The following is a 19,857-nucleotide window of genomic DNA, read 5'->3' on the forward strand; positions in this document are numbered from 1 at the left end:
GGAATCTTCAATCAAGATCATGCTATGCATCAAAATAGGTTTCCTTTTGATAGTTTAATATTAGCGTATTGCCCACTCTAACTTTGATCTAACTCAGAAACGTGGAACTAATTCAAATGAAGAACCCTCCTCTCATTTCCCATGTGTAATAGCAAAACAAATAAACAGAAAAAAGAACAGCTATACAAAGTATGTTCCAAAGTCTCAGAATGGTTAGAATAGCACTAGTGACCCATGCTTAGACTTCTTATCAAGTTGTCAAGCTTTCTAAAAGGCACATTTTTCACTTTCACTCATTTCTCTTTTTGTGAGGGATGATGTAACTGTCATGGTTCAGTCATGGTTCACTGAACTGCATTGTCCCCCTCTTTGCCTACCTCCATCAATGGAGGCTGCTGAGTGGAGGTTGGCTCATAATAATGTCTGGAATGGAGTCAATGGAATGGTATCAAACACTTCGTTTCCATGTGGTTGATACCATTCCATTGACTCCATTCCAGCCATTATTATGAGCAGTCCTCCCCTCAGCAGCCTCCACTGACCTCCATCTAAATACCATTGATATACTAAGATAATAATCCAGGGGTACTTTATGGGGGAGGAGCCACCCATGTAGTCACACTGACAGTGCAGGGGAAATTCCCATGATGCTGCTGACAGAGCAGAAGCTCAGAGCACACAGTTGTTCACAACTAGAGTGGTCATCAACAGTTCTCTTCTTCATTTGCTTCATTAACCCACTGTTCCTAGGCTGTCATTGTAAATAAGAATTTGTTCTTAACTGACTTGCCTAGTAAAATTAAAATACAAAATAAAATAAAAATACAAGAGAAAATTGAGAATTCTTTGAGTTAATAGTTTCTAAAAGAAAATGATGTCAAAGCCATTGATTGATGTAAAATAGCCCGACTTTCATCTGCACTGGCATCAGTGACAAAGCACAATGTCCAGTACTTGACATTATCAGGTTATGTGGGTTTTTACCTGTAGCCTCAAGGAAAGGCCAAACAACAGTGTCCTTATGCTTATGTAACATTTTGAATCCTATACTGTAGTTCTGGACCCGTATTAATAAAGCAGAGCAGGAGGCCTTTCAGATAATGAATAAGGTTACATAGAGAGGGAACCTGATCCTATCAGCACTTCTACTCTGAGAAGCTTTATGAGTACGGGCCCTGGTTAGAAATGATTGACATACCAGGGGTTGCGACCAGTGACAGGAGACACTCAATGGCTGAGTGAGACAAAGTCAACATGTAGCTAACAACGTCACCATTCAAGTACCTCTGTGTTTCAACTATGCCCGGGGCTAATATGAATGTCAGAAAATATCCCGAAACCATGATGAAATCCTTGTCTCTCTCCCTCCCCCTCTCCATTTATCTCTCTGATTTACGTACTTTCAAAGACTTGTGACGCACCAACATGAAGTCACTTGACTTCCCAGATACACTTCGGCATGAAACAACTTGCTGACCGGCAGAAAGTACAGAGGTCAGGGTGAGAATTTACCTCCCATCTCCGTCAGAATGACTTTAGATTCTTACCTTTCTCTCACCTGTACGATGTCCATAATAGGACAGCCTCAATCTCAGCAGGACTTGTTTCAATAAGTTAATATAGTCACCGTACAGCTGAGGTTCTATTCCCAGTGTGTTCCTCTTTTCACTTCTGGATCGTTTCTCAAATATCAATGCTATTTACAGTATATGAAAGAATATCTTGTTAAGCCCAAAAATAGGCAGTCAAACTCTTCCCTGCAAAATAATTCATTACTGTCAAACGATCGTTCTTCCAGCCCACCTCTAACATACCTGATTGTTGATGAGCAGTTTACTAGTAAAACACTAATCAGGCGTGTTAGTGCTGGGCAGAAACAAAAACATGCACACCCTTTAGCTCTCCCTGACCAGGAATGGTGACCGCTGGTATATAGCAATATTGAGCCAAACACATCTTTGATGCTGCACAGATTGAAATCATTTATCTAAAACTGAACAGAAACTGAACAATTATCTAAAACTGAACAGAAACTGAACAATTATCTAAAACTGAACAGAAACTGATCAATCATCTAAAACTGAACAGAAACTGATCAATTTTCTAAAACTGAACAGAAACTGATCAATCATCTAAAACTGAACAGAAACTGAACAGAACATAATTAGATGGATTCCAAAAGGTTTCTGCTTTCAACAATTTCAGGAAGATGGGGAAAAGACTAAGAGGCAAACATGATTGAAGGCCTTGTCTGAGAATTGTGCCTGCGTTGGGTAAGCACCTAAACCATCTGTGTTTGTGTCAAGGAAAGCACAGGCAGGTTGATTGAGGATGTGCCATGGAGCTTGAAACCAAGAACAGGAAAGTTACATAGAAATCTACCAGCAAACACTCTCTCTTTCTCTCTTTCACTCTCTCTCTTTCTCTCTTTCACTCTCTCTCTCTCTCTCTCTCTCTTTCGCTCTCTCTCCACTTTCTAAAAGTTACTTTCAGTCCTGTTTATGAAATCAACAGTGTTCAACTTCACGCATCTGCATTCCCATACCCTATGGCTATTCCCATACCCTATGGCTATTCCCATACCCTATGCATGTAAAGTCAGATAGAGTCACAGTGGCTGCCAGCTGGTGTATGAAACCATGAAGAGAACTCCCTGTCATGTTTTTGTGCCCTTCGAACCCGCTGACACTGACCTATAAATATGTAAGGGAAAACACATGCCGCCCACATCTGTCAATGTTGTGCCGTACTCATCTTTAGCCTTACTAGCCTATAGTTCCTTGCTACAGGGATGATAGTGGTTCTGTCACCTTCTCTTTGCCCGTACTGTCATACTTGAGTAAAAGTAAAGATACCTTAATAGAAAATGCCTCAAGCAAATGTGAAAGTGAACTGAATTTGAAAACTGAATCTAAATGTATCTGAGATGTTGAATATGTGAAACTATGGTAAATTTGAAATTATAGTTTGTAAACTTGATACACAGACAATGAATGCAATATCCACCACATTGAAACAGAACATAAATATTGAATTAGAATTCAATTGTAATAGAATTTTAAAACTGAATGCAATATTCATTAAAATAATTTTAAAATCATGAAATACAAGTTCAAGTTATTAGTTCAATGATTACATTTGTGCATTACAAATGTAAAAATATTGCATTTAAATTCAATATCTTAATGCAAATAAAAAAGTATTGAATTCAAATACAGTTTCTGTTGTCACTGATATCACTCTGTAATCGCTCTGTAATCGCTCTGTAATCGCTTTCTACTCCCATATATTTTCCCTGACACCCAAAAGTACTTGTTACATTTTGGATGCGGAGCAGGAAAGCGATGGAGCGATTACAGCGCGATATCAGAGCGATATCAGAGCGATTACAGAGCGATATCAGAGCGATTACAGAGCAATATCAGAGCGATTACAGAGCGATATCAGAGCGATATCAGAGCGATTACAGAGCATTACAGAGCGATTATAGAGCGAATACAGAGTACATATTTTCTTTAGGAATGTTAGTGGAGTAAAAGTAAAAGTTTAAAAAATATTTTGAAATAGTAAAGTAATCAACATTTTTTTTTAAAACGCTGAAAATCCAATGTTTCTATGTCAAGCGGTTTTGTTATTTTTCAGTCTACTGTGATGAATATAAAGTGTAATATTGGGATGCAAACTCAAAATTGAATACATTTAAACTATATCAGACATGGTACAGGTGTCTTCTTTTTTTAAAGTCCATAATCATTGTGTGTGAGGTGTATACTTTGGTTTCACAGTAGATTTGTTTAAGGCTACCAAGAACACTCTGTGTAACCCTGATTTACCCCACTGCAGTAAAAGGTTTTAAGTAGTGCTTAACGTATTTTTCTTAGGGTAAATCCATTTGTATTCAATCACTTTTTAACAGCATCTCTTTTGATTTAAACAATGCCAAAACATTCAGGAGATAAAGGTGCTCACGTGACCCGTTTTGCATACCATATCATGAGACATCCATGTCTACATCACCGGAAAATAGAGATGATGTAAAATAGGGTCTAAACTACAACATATGGGAATAGAATCCGAGTTTATGCATTCAAACTCAAACGTTTGAGGTTTTTGTGTTGTGCCCGCCATCAGTTGAGACACAACATGCTCTTGAATACAGGGTGGGTGTCATTTCAATCATACAAATATAATTCATAGAATGGAACTATCCCTTCAGACCACTGCAATTTAGCTGGTACACCATTGACATTTGAATTGAATTGACATTTTGACTACTAATTACTACCACAAAGATGGTCACTGGTCCACCCACTGTTGAATGTAAACTTAAATATATATTCTATTATCTATATTTCTATGATTTCAATAGGTTTCCTATGGAAGATTGACAGTGTCATTTAAAAAACAGATATTCTCATTCAAGACAAAGGAGATGATTGTGGACTACAAGAAAAGGAGGACTGCGCACGCCCCCATTCTCATCGACTGGGCTGTAGTGGAGCAGGTTGAGAGCTTCAAGTTCCTTGGCGTCCACATCACCAACAAACAAACAAACATGGTCCAAGCACACCAAGACAGTTGTAAATAGGGCATGACAAAACCTATTCCTCCTCAGGAGACTGAAAAGATTTGGCATGGGTCCTTAGATCCTCAAAAGTTTCTACAGCTGCACCATCGAGAGAAACAAAATGGGTTGCATCACTGCCTGGTATGGCAAGTGCTCGGCCTCCGACCGCAAGACACTAACGAGGGTAGTGCGTATGGCCCAGTACATCACTGGGGCCAAGCTTCCTGCCATCCAGGACCTCTATACCAGGCAGTGTCAGAGGAAGGCCCTAAAAATGGTCAAAGACTCCAGAAACCTGGGCCTCCCGAGTGGCGCAGTGGTCTAAGCTGTGCCACTAGAGAGTCCAGGCTCTGTTGCAGCCGGCCGTGACCGGGAGACCCATGGGGCGGCGCACAATTGGCCTAGTGTCGTTCGGGTTAGGGGAGGGTTTGGCCGGCAGGGATATCCTTGTCCCATCGCGCACTAGCGACTCCTGTGGCTGGCCGGGCGCAGTACACGCTGACACGGTCGCAAGTTGTACGGTGTTTACTCCAACACATTGGTGCGGCTGGCTTCCGGACTAAGTGAGCATTGTGTCAAGAAGCAGTGCTGCTTAGTTGGGTTGTGTTTCGGAGGACGCACTGCTCTCAACCTTCGCCTCCCCCGAGTCCGTCCGGGAGTTGCAGCGATGAGACAAGACTGTAACTACCAATAGGATACCACGAAATTGGGGAGAAAAAGAGGTTACATTTTTTTAAAATAAAAACAAGACTCCACAACCCTAGTTATAGACTGTTCTCTCTGCTACCGCACAGTAAGCGGTACCGGAGCGCCAAGTCTGGGTCCAAGAGGTTGCTAAACAGCTTCTATCCCCAAGCCATAAGACTCCTGAAAATCTAATCAAATGGCTACCCAGACTATTTGCAGTGCCCCCCCCACTCCCCCCTTTACGCCGCTGCATAGTCACTTTAATAACTCTACCTACATGTACATATTACCTCAATTACCTCGACTAACCGGTGCCTCCGCACATTGACTCTGTACCGGTACCCCCTGTATATAGCCTCACTATTGTTATTTTACTGCTGCTCTTTAGTTATTTGTTACTTTTATTTATTTATTGTGTTTTTCTTTAAACTGCGTTGTTCGTTCAGGGCTTGTAAGGAAACATTTCACTGTCAGGTCTACACCTGTTGTATTCGGCATGTGTGACAAATAAAATTTGATTTGATTTTAATTTGAAGTCAACATTCTCTGGTGTGTGGACTTTCAACCATCTTTTTGGTACCATTTGAAAGTTAAAATTTCAATTTTATTCCCATTTCAGTAAATTCATCAGCCAAAACATGACACCCACCCTGTATTCAGGAGCATGTTGTGTCTAAACCGATGGTGGGCACAAGACAAAAACCTCAGATTAAGTCAAATAGGGTCTAAGCTACAACATCTGATTATGCTAAAAATTGGAGTTGACCCGTTTTTAGACAATTGACATATACTGTAATAAAATGACAAATGTTATACCCCCCAAAATTCCAATAAATTATTGAATAGTTTGACACCCCTGTTTGTAAGCTTTTAAATTATATCAATCTCAACCATTTGTCGTTTCCAGTGATGAGGACATGGATGTCTCATATTATTGTGGGGTATAAAAAATATGGCAATCTTTGATGTTTTGGCATCCAGGTCTAAGAAGTCACTTTCTGAACACTTCTACAATGGGCCAGTATGGATGAAAGGTTTCGTTCATATCAAAAGGGGTGCTGTCAAAAAGTTACTTCACAACTGTACTTGATCTACAGTATTTCATAAAATAATGGATAAAATACCTGGGTTTATTGATGATTTATTTTTAATTTTTTTGTCATAACAAAAAAACATGTTAGAAACGCAGAAGGGAAATCAAATAAATCATAGCCTGGGTGACAATCTGTTTCTGCTCTTTTGCCAACTTCTTATGGACTTGTCATGCCTGGCTTGACAATGGAGTAGGCATAAGCATAAACCAGGCTAAAATACATTTTCATACAAGAATATGACATCATCAGTTGCTAATTTACCAGTCCCAGGGTCAATGTGACCAAAGTCTACCTAGACTTTGAGGTGGTTGTTTTAGTCCATGATGCTTTGCTTCACTTCCTCCTTTCTTTCCAACCACAACTCACAGTGAAGAAAAAAACTCCATCGCATCGAGCCTCAACTCAAGTGAAAAAGGGGGGAAACCCTGTCTAAAGAACATGTCTCTGAAATGCAGCATGGTATGCAGCAGACAGATTTGTTTGTACAAGGACACTACAAGACACACTAGGTGAGTTGAGATCCTGATCATTGTGTTTCATTTTATTCATATCAAGCTACTCATTTATTTATGATGGATATGTAAATTGTGGTAACACAGAATTGTGGACAGTGGACCATTGTATTAGCAATACTTTTTCATAATGTCACGCCCTGACCTTAGTTATCTTTGTTTTCTTTATTATTTTGGTTAGGTCAGGGTGTGATTAGGGTGGTATGTGTGTTTTTGTCCTGTCTAGGTTTTTTTTTTGTATATCTATGGGATTTTGGTATGTCTAGGTAAATGTAGGTCTATGGTGGCCTGAATTGGTTCCCAATCAGAGGCAGCTGTTTATCGTTGTCTCTGATTGGGTGTCCTATTTAGGTTGCCATTTCCCATGTTGGTTTTGTGGGTTATTGTCTATGTATAGTTGCCTGTGTCAGCACTAGTGATGATAGCGTTATTGTTAGTTTGTTTAACTATTCTTTGTTTAATAAAGAAGAATGTATTCTCGTCACGACGAACATGACACATAATGTGAAATTCCTAATCTTAGACTTAATTATAGGATGTTTGGATGAGGAAAATGTGACACAATGTAAAATCACTTGGTGATGACAGCAATGTCCGATTTATCATCACACAGTAATAGTCTAATGACTCCACAGCTATATTTGATCTAAAAACGGTGGCTGTTGTATGAATATTTAGGGGTATTTTCAATAATGATACTGTAATAGGATGGACCCAGTCTCATGTCCTATACCATATGACAGGTAATGCGGTCAAATTTATCATTGCCAGAACGTTTTCTCACTCACTATGCATACCTTCACAATTACTTGTGTCTTGTGCAAGTGTGTAACAGGAACAAATATAAGCACCCCCCAAATTATTATTATTATCATTATCTTGACTATTGCATTCATGTCCTTCTGAACATACCAGATTACACTGCATGACAGCCGTAATGTCTTGTCACAGTCACACAGTACATACCACTCTCTGCATGTCTACTACAAATTATTTTATTGTATTTCTCTGGTAGTAAGTTCAGGTATCACATTTACAGTCACTGATGTTATTGTTTGAGCCAATACAAGTAGCAAACCACACTGCACATAGGGCAGCATTGTAGTTCAAGAGGGGAATAACCTGTATAGGTGAAATCTTTGTTTTATTTATTTATAGGGGACAATGCACATTAATCAACATCAATATTACAATAATGCAACATCCATGTAAATGTGCCGGGGTTAGCCGAAAGATCATTTGCACCCGTAGTCCAAGGACAATTACACAGTACACATACTCACTAAAACAATACAAAATACAAATACATTACATCCAATAATATATCATTCTAACGACAACAACAACACTATCATCAGCTGTCGTCTTACGTATGAGGAACCACAGATAACTCATGTGTACAGGCGTGGATAGATTTGAACCATGTTTTCAATTCAAATGTAAAAGTACAATAATCAGTGCAGCTCCTCAAGTCCATGGGCATTGCATTTCAGTATATTGTAGCTCTAACAGAGAAGGCCGATTGACTGATTTTACTGTGTCGAAAAGGGACAAAGCAATCCCCTCTAGTTACTGCCCTGTTATCCTGGAGGTGCTTTCCTTGAGCATGATATGCCGACATAGGGGTGAAGGGGCAAGACCATGTAGGAACTTAAAGACATGGCTTCAAAATCAAATCAAATCAAATTTGAGTAATAAATAAATAAATAATTTTAGCATTAAAAAAATAGCATATATACAGGGGGGTGCCGGTACAGAGTCAATGTGCTGGTTAGTTGAGGTAGTATGTACATGTAGGTAGAGTTAATTAAAGTGACTATGCATAGATGACAACAGAGTGGCAATGGTGTGGAGAGGGGAAGGGAGGGGCAATGTGAATAGTCTGGATAGCCATTTGACGAGATGTTCAGGAATCTTATTGATTGGGAATTCATGACTAGGGTGTCTATAGTCTTTGACAATTTTCAGGGCCTTCCTCTGACACCGCCTGGTATAGAGGTCCTGGATGGCAGGAAGCTTGGCCCCAGTGATGTACTGGGCCCGTTCACACTACCCTCTGTAGGGCCTTGCGGTCGGAGGCCGAGCAGTTGACATACCAGGCAGTGATGCAACCAGTTAGGATGCTCTCGATGGTGCAGCTGTTGAACCCTTTGAGGATCTGAGGACCCATACCAAATATTTTCAGTCTCCTGAGGGGGAATAGGTTTAATCGTGCCCGCTTCACGACTGTCATGGTGTGCTTGGACCATATTAGTTTGTTGGTGATGTGGACACCAAGGAACTTGAAGCTCTCAACCTGCTCCACTGCAGCCCTGTCGATGAGAATGGGAGCGTGCTCAGTCCTCTTTTTCCTGTAGTCTACAATCATCTCCTTTGTCTTGATCACGTTGAGGGAGAGGTTGTTGTCCTGGCACCACACGGCCAGGTCTCTGACCTCCTCCCTATAGGCTGTCTCTGTGTTGTCGGTGATCAGGCCTACCACTGTTGCCATCGACAAATTGAATGAGTCATGCCTAGCCGTGCAGTCATGAGTGAACAGGGAGTACAGGAAGGGGCTGAGCACGCACCCCTGAGGGGCCCCTGTGTTCAGGATCAGCGTGGCAGATGTGTTGTTACCTACCCTTACCACTGTAGTCAATGAATAGCATTCTCACATAGGTGTTCCTTTTGTCCAGGTGGGAAAGTGCAGTGTGGAGTACAATAGAGATTGCATCATCTGTGGATCTGTTGTGGCAGTATGCAAATTGGAGTGGGTCTAGGGTTTCTGGGATAATGGTGTTGATGTGAGTCATGACCAGCCTTTCAAAACACTTAATGGCTACAGATGCGAGTGCTACGGGTTGGTATTCATTTAGGCAGGTTACCTTAGTGTTCTTGGGCACAGGCACTGTGGTAGTCTGCTTAAAACATGTTGGTATTACAGACTCGGACAAAGAGAGGTTGAAAATGTCAGTGTAGACACTTGCTAGTTGGTCAGCGCATGCTCGCAGTACACGTCCTGGTAATCCGTCTGGCCCTCCGGCCTTGTGAATGTTGACCTATCTAAAGGTATTACTCACATCGCCTGCGGAGAGTGGGATCACACAGTCTTCCGGTATAGCTGGTGCTCTCATACATGTTCCAGTGTTATTTGCCTCGAAGCGAGCATAGAAGTAGTTTAGCTCATTTGGTAGGCTTGTGTCACTGGGCAGCTCTTGGCTGTGCTTCCCTTTGTAGTCTGTAATGGTTTGCAGGCCCTGCGACATCCGACAAGGGTCAGAGTCGGTGTAGTACGACTCGATCTTAGTTCTGTATTGACGCGTTGCCTGTTTGATGGTTCGTCAGAGGGCATAGCAAGATTTCTAATAAGCTTCCGGGTTAGAGTCCCGCTCCTTGAAAGCGGCAGCTCTAGCTCTTTGAAAGTGGCAACTCTAGGCTTGCATCTACAAGAAAAACTATGTGAAACCTTTGGAATTACCTGGATTTCTGCATAAATTTTACATAAAATTTGATCTGATCTTCATCTAAGTCACAACAATAGACAAACACAGTGTGCTTTAACTAATAACACACAAATTATTGTATGTTTATTGTCTATATTGAATGCATCATTTAAACATTCACAGTGTAGGTTGGAAAAAGTATGTGAACCCCCAGGCTAATGACCTCCAAAAGCTAATTGGAGTCAGGAGTCAGCTAACCTGGAGTCCAATCAATGAGACGAGATTGGAGATGTTGGTTAGAGCTGCCTTGCCCTATAAAAAACATTTTTGCTATTCACAAGAAGCATTGCCTGATGTGAACCATGCCTCAAACAAAAGAGATCTCAGAAGACCTAAGATTACGATTTGTAAGACACGGTAAGACAAATTGTCTATAATTGGAGAAAGTTCAGCACTGTTGCTACTCTCCCTAGAAGTGGCCGTCCCGCAAAGATGACTGCAAGAGCACAACGCAGAGTGCTCAATGAGGTTAAGAAGAATCCTAGAGTGTCAGCTAAAGATTTACAGAAATAATTGGAAGATCCTAACATTGTTGCTGACAAGTCTACAATACATAAAACACTAAACAAGAATGGTGTTCATGGGAGGACACCATGGAAGAAGCCACTGCTGTCAAACAATAAACATTGCGGCACGTCTGAAGTTCTCAATAGCGCACCTGGATGTTCCACAGCGCTACTGGCAAAATATTCTGTGGACAGATGAAACTAAAGTTGTGTTGTTTGGAAGGAGCACACAACACTATGTGTGGAGAATGAAAAGGCACAGCACACCAACTTCAAAACCTCATCCCATTTGTAAACCATGGTGGAGGGAGCATCATTGTTTGGGGCTGCTTTGCTGCCTCAGGGCCTGGACAGCTTGCTATCATCGACAGAAAAATTAATTCCCAAGTTTATCAAGACATTTTGCAAGAGAATGTAAGGCTATCTGTCCACCAATTGAAGCTCAACAGAAGTTAAATGATTTAACAGGACAACAACCCATTAGACAGATGTAAATCAACAACAGAATGGCTTGAACAGCAGAAAATATGCCTTCTAGAGTGGCCTAGTCAGTCCTGATCTCAACCCAATTGAGATGCTATGGCATGACCTTGAGAGCAGTTCACACCAGACATCCCAAGAATATTGTTGAACTGAAACAGTTTTGTAAAGAGGAATGGTCCAAAATTCCTCCTGACCGTTGTGCAGGTCTGATCTGCAACTGCAGAAAATGTTGGTTTGAGGTTATTGATGCCAAAGAAGGGTCAACCTGTTATTAAATCGAAAGGTTCACATACTTTTCCCAACCTGCACTGTGAATATTTAAATGGTGTGCGCACCTGAATCTCAATAAAGAGATTATAATTGTTTGTGTGTTATTAGTTTAAAGACTGTGTTTGTTTGTCTATTGTTGTGACATGGATAAAGATCAGATCAAATTTTATGGCTAATTTACGCAGAAATCCAGGTAATTCTATAGGGTTCACATACTTTTTCTTCCCACTGTACATACTGCTTAAAGCTATCCAGACTAAATAAATTATGTTTGTAAGTGATATGACAGTGGTGGTAACTGTTTGGTTTGTTATCAAGAATCTTAAGTGATTCAATTGGTTTCAGAATAGTAGCTCCTGTTTGTGACTTGCATGTGAGGCTATATCTCAGATATGAGAACATCATAGCATGCCTATATAGTTTGGTGTTCTCCAGAGGAAGGAAATGTATTTTAAACCTAAAGTTGGATAATCCAAACTTAACCGTGTTAACCACCTTCTTCACATGTTTCTTATTAAATGTCAAATTGGAGTCCAAAATGACACCAAGATACCTGAAGTTAGACACAGCTTTCAGATTCTCCCCATTAACAAGAACAGCTCGTTGGGAAGAATCAAGGGATTTCTTAGAGAAGTACATACAACAGTCTTGTCGATAATTCTTGCCTGCATGACCACCTATGTCCAGTTTAGTTTAATGCACTCCAGAAAATAGCAATTGTCTGTTTCGGTGGAATGTTTAGTTCTGAATCCAAATTGCATTTGATGTAACGAGTTCCCCTGAATGAGGTGATCAGTCAGATGATCAGCCACCCATCTTTCAGCTACCTTTGTTAGCACTGGAAGGATGCTTATAGGTCAGTAATTTTCCACCAGTGCTGGGTCACCTGATTTTAAAATAGTTATCACTGCAGCAGACTTCCAAGCATTGGGGAAGAGCCCATATTTGATGGACAGATTCACTAGATGTACAATAGGGGCAATCAGAGAATATTTGTCTCTTCAGGAATACAGTGTCTAGACCAAATACATATTTGGTTCTAGAGCTCCTGAAGAAGCTAATAATACTGTCCACTGCTGATGCTGAGATTTCAGGAATTCTGAATATTGGTTTATTATTATCTATGGGAGTGAGAACTGTGGTCTTGGTTGAAAATCTTTGAGCCAGTTCCTGAGAGAGTCAACAAAAACATTGTTAAAGGTGGTGGATATGAAATTGGAGTCTTGAATTAGAATCTCATTAACCTTTAATTCAGGATGTTTTTTTTGGACTTTTCAGCTCCTCTCCCTGTTAGTTTGTTGAGATTTTCCCAAATCACTTTGACATTTTCTTTTGCTTCATTGATCACTCTAAGAAAGAACACTGCTTTTTTATATTCTTAATTACCTTATTTCTCAGTGATGCAAATATACATCTGCCATCATTCTTACCAGACTTCAGTGCTTTTTCAAGGAAAAATCCCGTTCTCTCATCTGCCTCCAGAGGTCCTTGTTGAGCCATGGTAGAGAGGTTTTCCGTCTTGGCTTTACGTTGAAATTTCCTAGTAGAAGAGGTATCCATGTTGTCAATAGCTGACAGAAATGTTCTGTATCCAGACTCTGGGTCTTCATTGCTTAACAGATCAGACTAGTCCATTTGATTTATAGCTACATCGTAGTTTCTCTGCTCACTTTTCTGGATGTTTATATCGTACTGTTACACATTAATATGGTTCTTAAATCTCTTTTTTGTCATCTTTCTAACCACCAATGTAACATTGTAGTCAGATATGCCAGTTGGTAAGTTACTGGACTTAATTATAGGATCAGGTCTGTTAGTAAACACCAGATCAATTTGAGTCTGGGATGACTGTGTTACTCTGGTATGACCTTGTATTATTTGAGTCAGGTTGAAATAATCTGTGATCTCTGAGTTTTTTCCAGCAAGTTTTGTTTTCCCAGTTTACATTGAAATCGCCCATGAAGATAATCTCCTTCTTATGATCACATTCTTTAAGCATGGCATTTAGATGGTCAGTGGGGTATAATCTAAACTAAATGTTATTCAGAAGGCAGCCTATTGACTAATGTTGAGGTGCTCAGACTCAAACAGTAGCCTATGGTGGAAGATCTACAACCTGCCTGCTGATATCTATTCTAGACCCTTCAGATCTGCAAATGTAGGATTAGATAAGGATTAGGGCCGATGGGAAGCGGAAGGGAGTGAATTGGGATGGGTCTCAGTGGTTTGTGGTACGTGTGTGTTTTTCAGAGGATGAAGAGTCAACAGCACACCTCCAGATACCTGCTGCTCCATGTGTGGTGCGGGTTTCTCACAGTCGCAATGGGGATTATGGTCGCAGTTCTCACAACAGTGCAAATAAGCTCACCTGACAAGGTATGTCCAATTATCATCAGTGAAAGCTAGACTCAGATATGATGATGATGATACATGATCTCAAGATGTCACTATGTAATTTCTCTCTCCAAGAGTAATTTACCTGAATCAAAGGAGGAAAACCAGCACCCTCCAAGTAAGTTGTACTGGGTTACACATACTGACATTAATAGTTTTTTCTGTTCTGTATGTCATTATATTGACCAAGGCACTGTAATATAAATCCAATCTCATATTAGACATTCTACAACAGTATTATTATTATTATTATTTTTTTTTTTTAAACAGGCAAGTCAGTTAAGAACAAATTCTTATTTACAATGACGGCCTACCAAAAGGCCTCTTGCAGGGACGGGGGCTGGGATTTTTTATATCGTTTTTTATATAGATATGACAATGACTTGAAATATTATTTTTATTTTGCAGACGGCAGTTTTCTGGCTCAATTGAATTCATCAAAGGGTAAGTAAAGCATTGCTATTTCCATTTCTGATTATCAATGAATGTCTAATGTTTAAACAATACATTGTATGCAGTAGAATTCAGGTCAATTGTGCATTTTCTGGAGAAAGATGGCCTTGTAAGATTGCACAAGCAGAGAGTAACACGTAAAATTTACAAGATAGATCAAAACAGGAAAATTAATGGGCTTTTTTTGCTTTCCAGCTCCCAGTCCCTCCTATATCCAGCTGACCATGGGTAAGATAAACACTTTCTTTCCTAGTTTCTAGGTAAGGACTTTTGGGCCTAACATTCCATGCTTGTTGCAGTTTCCTTTTTACATCCTAAGTTCATGGAATGCATGAGTTAACATTGGAGCTTCTGCAGTCTGTCTGAACTTGTCAGTTCCACTAAACAAGACTAGGGCCCTGTACACACTCAGGTTGTACAACTGATCTAACACATTTGACACCTAGGTTGTGATACATACCTAATATTTATATGATACACTGGAGAGTGTGTCTTTTAAAATACACTCACCGGTCAGTTTATTAGGTATTAGTAGTACTGGGTTGGACCCCCCTTTGCCTCCAGAACAGCCTGAATTCTTCAGGGAATTCTACAAGGTGTCGGAAACGTTCCACAGGGATATTGGTCCATGCTGAATGCGATGGTATCACGCAGTTGCTGCAGATTGGACGGTGGTACATTCATGCTGTGAACAGTCCGTTCCATCTCATCCCAAAGATGCTCTATTGGGTTGAGGTCTGGGGACTGCACAGGCCACTCAAGTAAACTGAACTCGCTGTCACGTACCAGGCAATGTTTTTCCACTCTTCAATTGTGATCGCGTGCCCACTGGAGCAACTTCTTCTTGTTTTTAGCTGATAGGAGTGGAACCCGGTGCTGTCATTTGCTGCAATAGCCCGTCTGTGACAAGGATCGACAAGTTGTGCGTTCCCGAGATGCCGTTCTGCACATCACTGTTGTACAGCGCCATTATTTGTCTCTTTGGAGGAGGATTACTTAAGATACTGTTTGAAGAGGTAGGATTTCAGATGTTTTCGGGAAGATGGGCAGGTACTCTCCTGACCTAGCTTCAAGGGAGAGCTGGTTCCACAATTGGGGTGCCAGGACAGAGAAGAGCTTGGACTGGGCTGAGCGGGAGCTGCCCTCACGTAGGGGTGGGAGGGCCAAGATATACAGTATAACATGCTTACTAACATGCTTACTCACCATAAGCAGAACATATTACTACACAGTCCAATGTAATTGTATGTCTCTTATCAACAAGATGTTATGCCTCTTTATTAATCAGAAAATTATATTTATGTATTGAAAACATTATGCAAATATTCTATCTATTCATTAAACATTAAGCTATTGTGAGGGTAGGTGTATTAGTGTGAGGTTCAAATGGTAGCTGCACAATCAGGGTGTGCTCAGAATGAGGTATAGATTTAGTTCCACCAATTTTTCCCTCATCATGCGCTGTGGCCCCCCCGTCTGCCCCTTTGTGAAGTGAGGTTTAAGACCCACAATCAACCCATCTACTGTAACTGCTTAGATGTGGGCATCTACTAACCCCAACACAATGCTACAATTACTGTCTGTGAAAATACGTTATCATTTATTTTACGTACAGTGCCTTCGGAAATTAATTCAGACCCCTTGATTTTTTCCCACATTTTCTTACGTTACAGCCTTATTCTAAAATGTATTACATAGTTTTTTCCCCCATCAATCAACACCCAACACCCCATAATGAAAATGCAAAAATATTTTTTTTGGAAATAATATCACATTTACATGAGTATTCAGACCCTTTACTCAGTACTTTCTAAGCACCTTTGGCAACGATTACAGCATCGAGTCTTCTTGGGTATGACGCTATAAACTTGGCACACCTGCATTTGGGGAGTTTCTCCCATCCTTCACTACAGATCCTCTCAAGCTCTGTCAGGTTGGATGGGGAACATTGCTGCACAGCTATTTTCAGGTCTTTCCAGAGATGTTAGATCGGGTTCAAGTCCGGGCTCTGGCTGGACATTCAGAGACTTGTCCCGAAGCCACTCTTGAGTTGTCTTGGCTGTGTGTTTAGGGTCGTTGTTCTGTTGGAAGGTGAACCTTCACCCCAGTCTGAGGTCCTGAGCACTCTTGAGCAGGTTTTCATCAAGGATCTCTCTGTACTTTGCTCCATTCATCTTTTCTTCCTCGATCCTGACTGGTCTTGCAGTCCCTGCCGCTGAAAAACATCCCCACAGCATGATGCTGCCACCCCCATGCTTCATCGTAGGAATGGTGCCAGGTTTCCTCCAGATGTGATGCTTGCAATTCAAGCCAAAGAGTTAAATCTTGGTTTCATCAGACCAGAGAATCTTGTTTCTCATGGTCTGAGAATCTTTAGGTGTCTTTTGGCAAACTCCAAGCAGGCTGTCATGTGGTGAAGTGCTGCAGAGATGGTTGTCCAACTGGAAGGTTATCCCATCTCCACAGAGGAACTCTAGAGCTCTGTCAGAGTGACCATCGGGTTCTTGGTCACATCCCTGACCAAGGCCCTTCTTCCCTGATTGCTCATTTTGGCCGGGCAGCCAGCACTAGGAAGAGTCTTGGTGGTTCCAAACTTCTTCCATTTCAGTATGATGGAGGCCACTGTGTTCTTAGAAACCTTAAATGCTACAGACCCTTCCCCAGATCTATGCCTCGACACAATCCTGTCTCTGAGCTGTACGGACAATTAGTTTGACCTCATGGCTTGATTTTTGCTCTGACATGCACGGCCAACTGTGGGACATTAGAAAGAAAGGTGTGTGCCTTTTCAAATCATGTCCAATCAATTGAATTTACCACAGGGGGACTCCAATCAAGTTGTAGAAACATCTCAAGGATGATCAATGGAAACAGGATGCAGCTGAGCTCAATTTCGAGTTTCATTGCAAAGGGTCTGAATACTTATGTAAATAAGGTATTTGTATCTGTATCTGTTTTTGCTTTGTCATTATGGAGTATTGTGAGTAGCTTGCTGAAAAAATAATAATAATTTGAATAAGGCTGTAACGTAACAAAATGTGGCAAAAGTCAACGTGTCTGAGTACTTTCCGAAGGCACTGTATACAGAGTTTTAAAGGGGTATTGAAAGTGTAGTTATTCAATATTTTGCCACCTGTCTGTTCAAATATATGCACAAACATACACTATATATACAAACGTATGTGTACACCCCTTAAAAGGAATGTATTCAAGCTATTTCAGCCACATCGTTGCTGGCAAGTGTATAAAATTGAGCACACAGACATGCAATCCCCATAGACAAACATTGACAGTAGAATGGCCTTACTGAAGTGCTCAGTGTCTTTCAACGTGGCACCGTCATAGGATGCCACCTTTCCAACAAGTCAGTTCACAACATTTCTGCCCTGCTAGAGCTGCCCCAGGTCAACTGTAAGTGCTGTTATTGTGAAGTGGAAATGTCTAGGAGCAACAACGGCTCAGCCACGAAGTGGTAGGCCTCACAAGCTGACTGAACGGGACCACTGAGTGCTGAAGCGCGTAGCATGTAAAAAATAGTCTGTCCTTGGTTGCAACACTCACTTCCGAGTTCCAAACTGCCTGTTTCAGTATGACAATGCCCACATACACAAAGCGAGGTCCATACAGAAATGGTTTGTCAAGATCGGTGTGGAAGAACTTGACTGGCCTGCACAGAGCCTTGACCTCAACCCCATTGAACACCTTTGGGATGAATTGAAACGCCAACTGCGAGCCAGGCCTAATTGCCCAACATCAGTGCCCAACCTCACTAATGCTTTTGCGGCTGAATGGAAGCAAGTCCCCGCAGCAATGTTCCAACATCTAGTGGAAAGCCTTCCCACACGAGTGGAGGCTGTTATAGCAGCAAAGGGGAGACCAACTCCATATTAATGCCCATGATTTTGGAATGAGATGTTCGACGAGCAGGTGTCCACATACTTTTGGTCATGTAGAGTATATTAACCCATTTATATGATGTAAAGCATTTTAATATTTTATTTTATTCTCTTTTCTTTCCTTCTGTCTCATGAGAAGGAACATTATCTTGGGAGAATGACCATGATGCCCCCGTCTGTGGCTCTTGCTCCCTCGTCCTCCGCGACAACTCTGTCTACATCAGATCTGAAGGCTTCTACTACTTCTATGTCCAGGTCACCTTCACTAGGCACACCGGGGGAGAGGAGAAGAGGAAGGTGACTCTGTTCAAAAATGGCATTCAACATAAGACCCAGCAAAGGAGACTGAGTGAAGCCGTGTATCACGGAGAGAAAGAGTGCACTGTATTCATGTCCAGGATGGTTAAGCTCCAACAAGGTAACAGTCTCAGCCTTGAGATAACATCCAAGAATAATAGTTTTAGGTATGGGGGAGAGAATACCTATTGGGGGGCATATCAGCTCCCCCCATATTGAGCCAACAGACATTGTTATTGAGACTTCGTTCAAGATTGAACCAAAGAAGCTGTTAAAACGTTGTTTTTTTTTTTACAGTGTGCGTTAGTTACTAAACTGAATTTATTTTGTGAAAACTGTAACTGTTTAGCATATGCATTGTTTGTTTCGCTGAACAGATTTGATTATATAATGAGGTAACAGAATACATCTTCAAACTATGTATTTGTGTGTGTGTGTGTGATTTCTTGTGATATTAATGGTATCTGTCATGATGTGAATAAGTCGATGCTAGCTATTATAGACACTAAATAGTTTTGATATGGAGACAGTGGTCGTGTCTGAATACCCATACTAGCATACTAAATAGTATGCACAAAAAAAAAAAGGTTTTATAGTATCTGAAATTTCTAAAATAGCATTACGAATGTGTCATCTAATGTGCAATTTGCGTTGATTCCCACTGTTTATTCATTTTGGTACAGCGCATCAATTTATCTGATTATCAGCTGTTCTACTAGATCAAACAGCAAAATGACTTACAGTTTAAGTATGCTACTGCCACTATTTACTGTTATCATCCATTGTCTATGTTATTTAGCAGTCGCTCTTATCCAGAGCGACTCCCATTCTTCTCCACTGTGGGAATCTAACCCACAACCCTGGCATTGCAAGTACCAAGCTCTACCAACTGAGCCACACAGGAGGTAGCACTTACCACATGGTGGCGCCACCTCACTACAGAGGCAGATGTCCTTCTCTGTCACTTTTGAGATGGATTCTGCTGCTATCACAGACTCAGCTTATTCAGAGACATGCAAACTAGGTCTGAAAACACCTGTACCTATTAGCATTAGAAAATTTGAAGTAACAGAAACACACGTCAGTGCTGAGTTATCATTGGCCGAAAGCTAACCACTGGGCATTAACATGGTTGGAAAAAAATATTTGACTAACTTTTAGCCTAAATCCAATGACATGGTGAAATGTTTTGTTGATTTCACGTTGAATTCAGGAT

The 19,857-nt window shown here is 40.9% G+C and overlaps 2 protein-coding genes and 1 non-coding gene across 4 annotated transcripts in view; 2 read left to right on the forward strand and 1 right to left on the reverse strand.

Annotated features, from left to right (window-relative positions):
* The window catches only part of apom (apolipoprotein M), a 7,938-nt gene extending 4,224 nt beyond the window's left edge, over positions 1–3,714 (forward strand). Inside the window, exon 7 of the mRNA XM_021594686.2 lies at positions 1–3,714. This exon is cut by the window's left edge and continues 17 nt beyond it. The gene's annotated coding sequence lies outside the window, so the exon portion shown is untranslated.
* Positions 3,715–5,485: 1,771 nt separating this feature from the next.
* LOC100136321 (TNF-New isoform 1) lies at positions 5,486–19,718 on the forward strand. Of its 2 annotated transcripts, none has more exons than XM_036963301.1 (6): positions 5,486–6,857; positions 13,852–13,977; positions 14,071–14,113; positions 14,404–14,439; positions 14,644–14,676; positions 18,481–19,718. In XM_036963301.1, the coding sequence occupies exons 2-6, from the start codon at positions 13,855–13,857 to the stop codon at positions 18,858–18,860; spliced, it is 615 nt and encodes a 204-aa protein (XP_036819196.1). In that variant the 5' UTR covers positions 5,486–6,857; positions 13,852–13,854; the 3' UTR covers positions 18,861–19,718.
* On the reverse strand, positions 19,473–19,546 carry trnaa-ugc. The gene has a single exon. It is a non-coding gene; the product is annotated as a tRNA-Ala (tRNA).
* Positions 19,719–19,857: the final 139 nt, after the last annotated feature.

This window comes from Oncorhynchus mykiss, chromosome 3, assembly GCF_013265735.2.
Source record: "Oncorhynchus mykiss isolate Arlee chromosome 3, USDA_OmykA_1.1, whole genome shotgun sequence".
In the NCBI taxonomy this organism is placed as follows: Eukaryota; Metazoa; Chordata; class Actinopteri; order Salmoniformes; family Salmonidae; genus Oncorhynchus; species Oncorhynchus mykiss.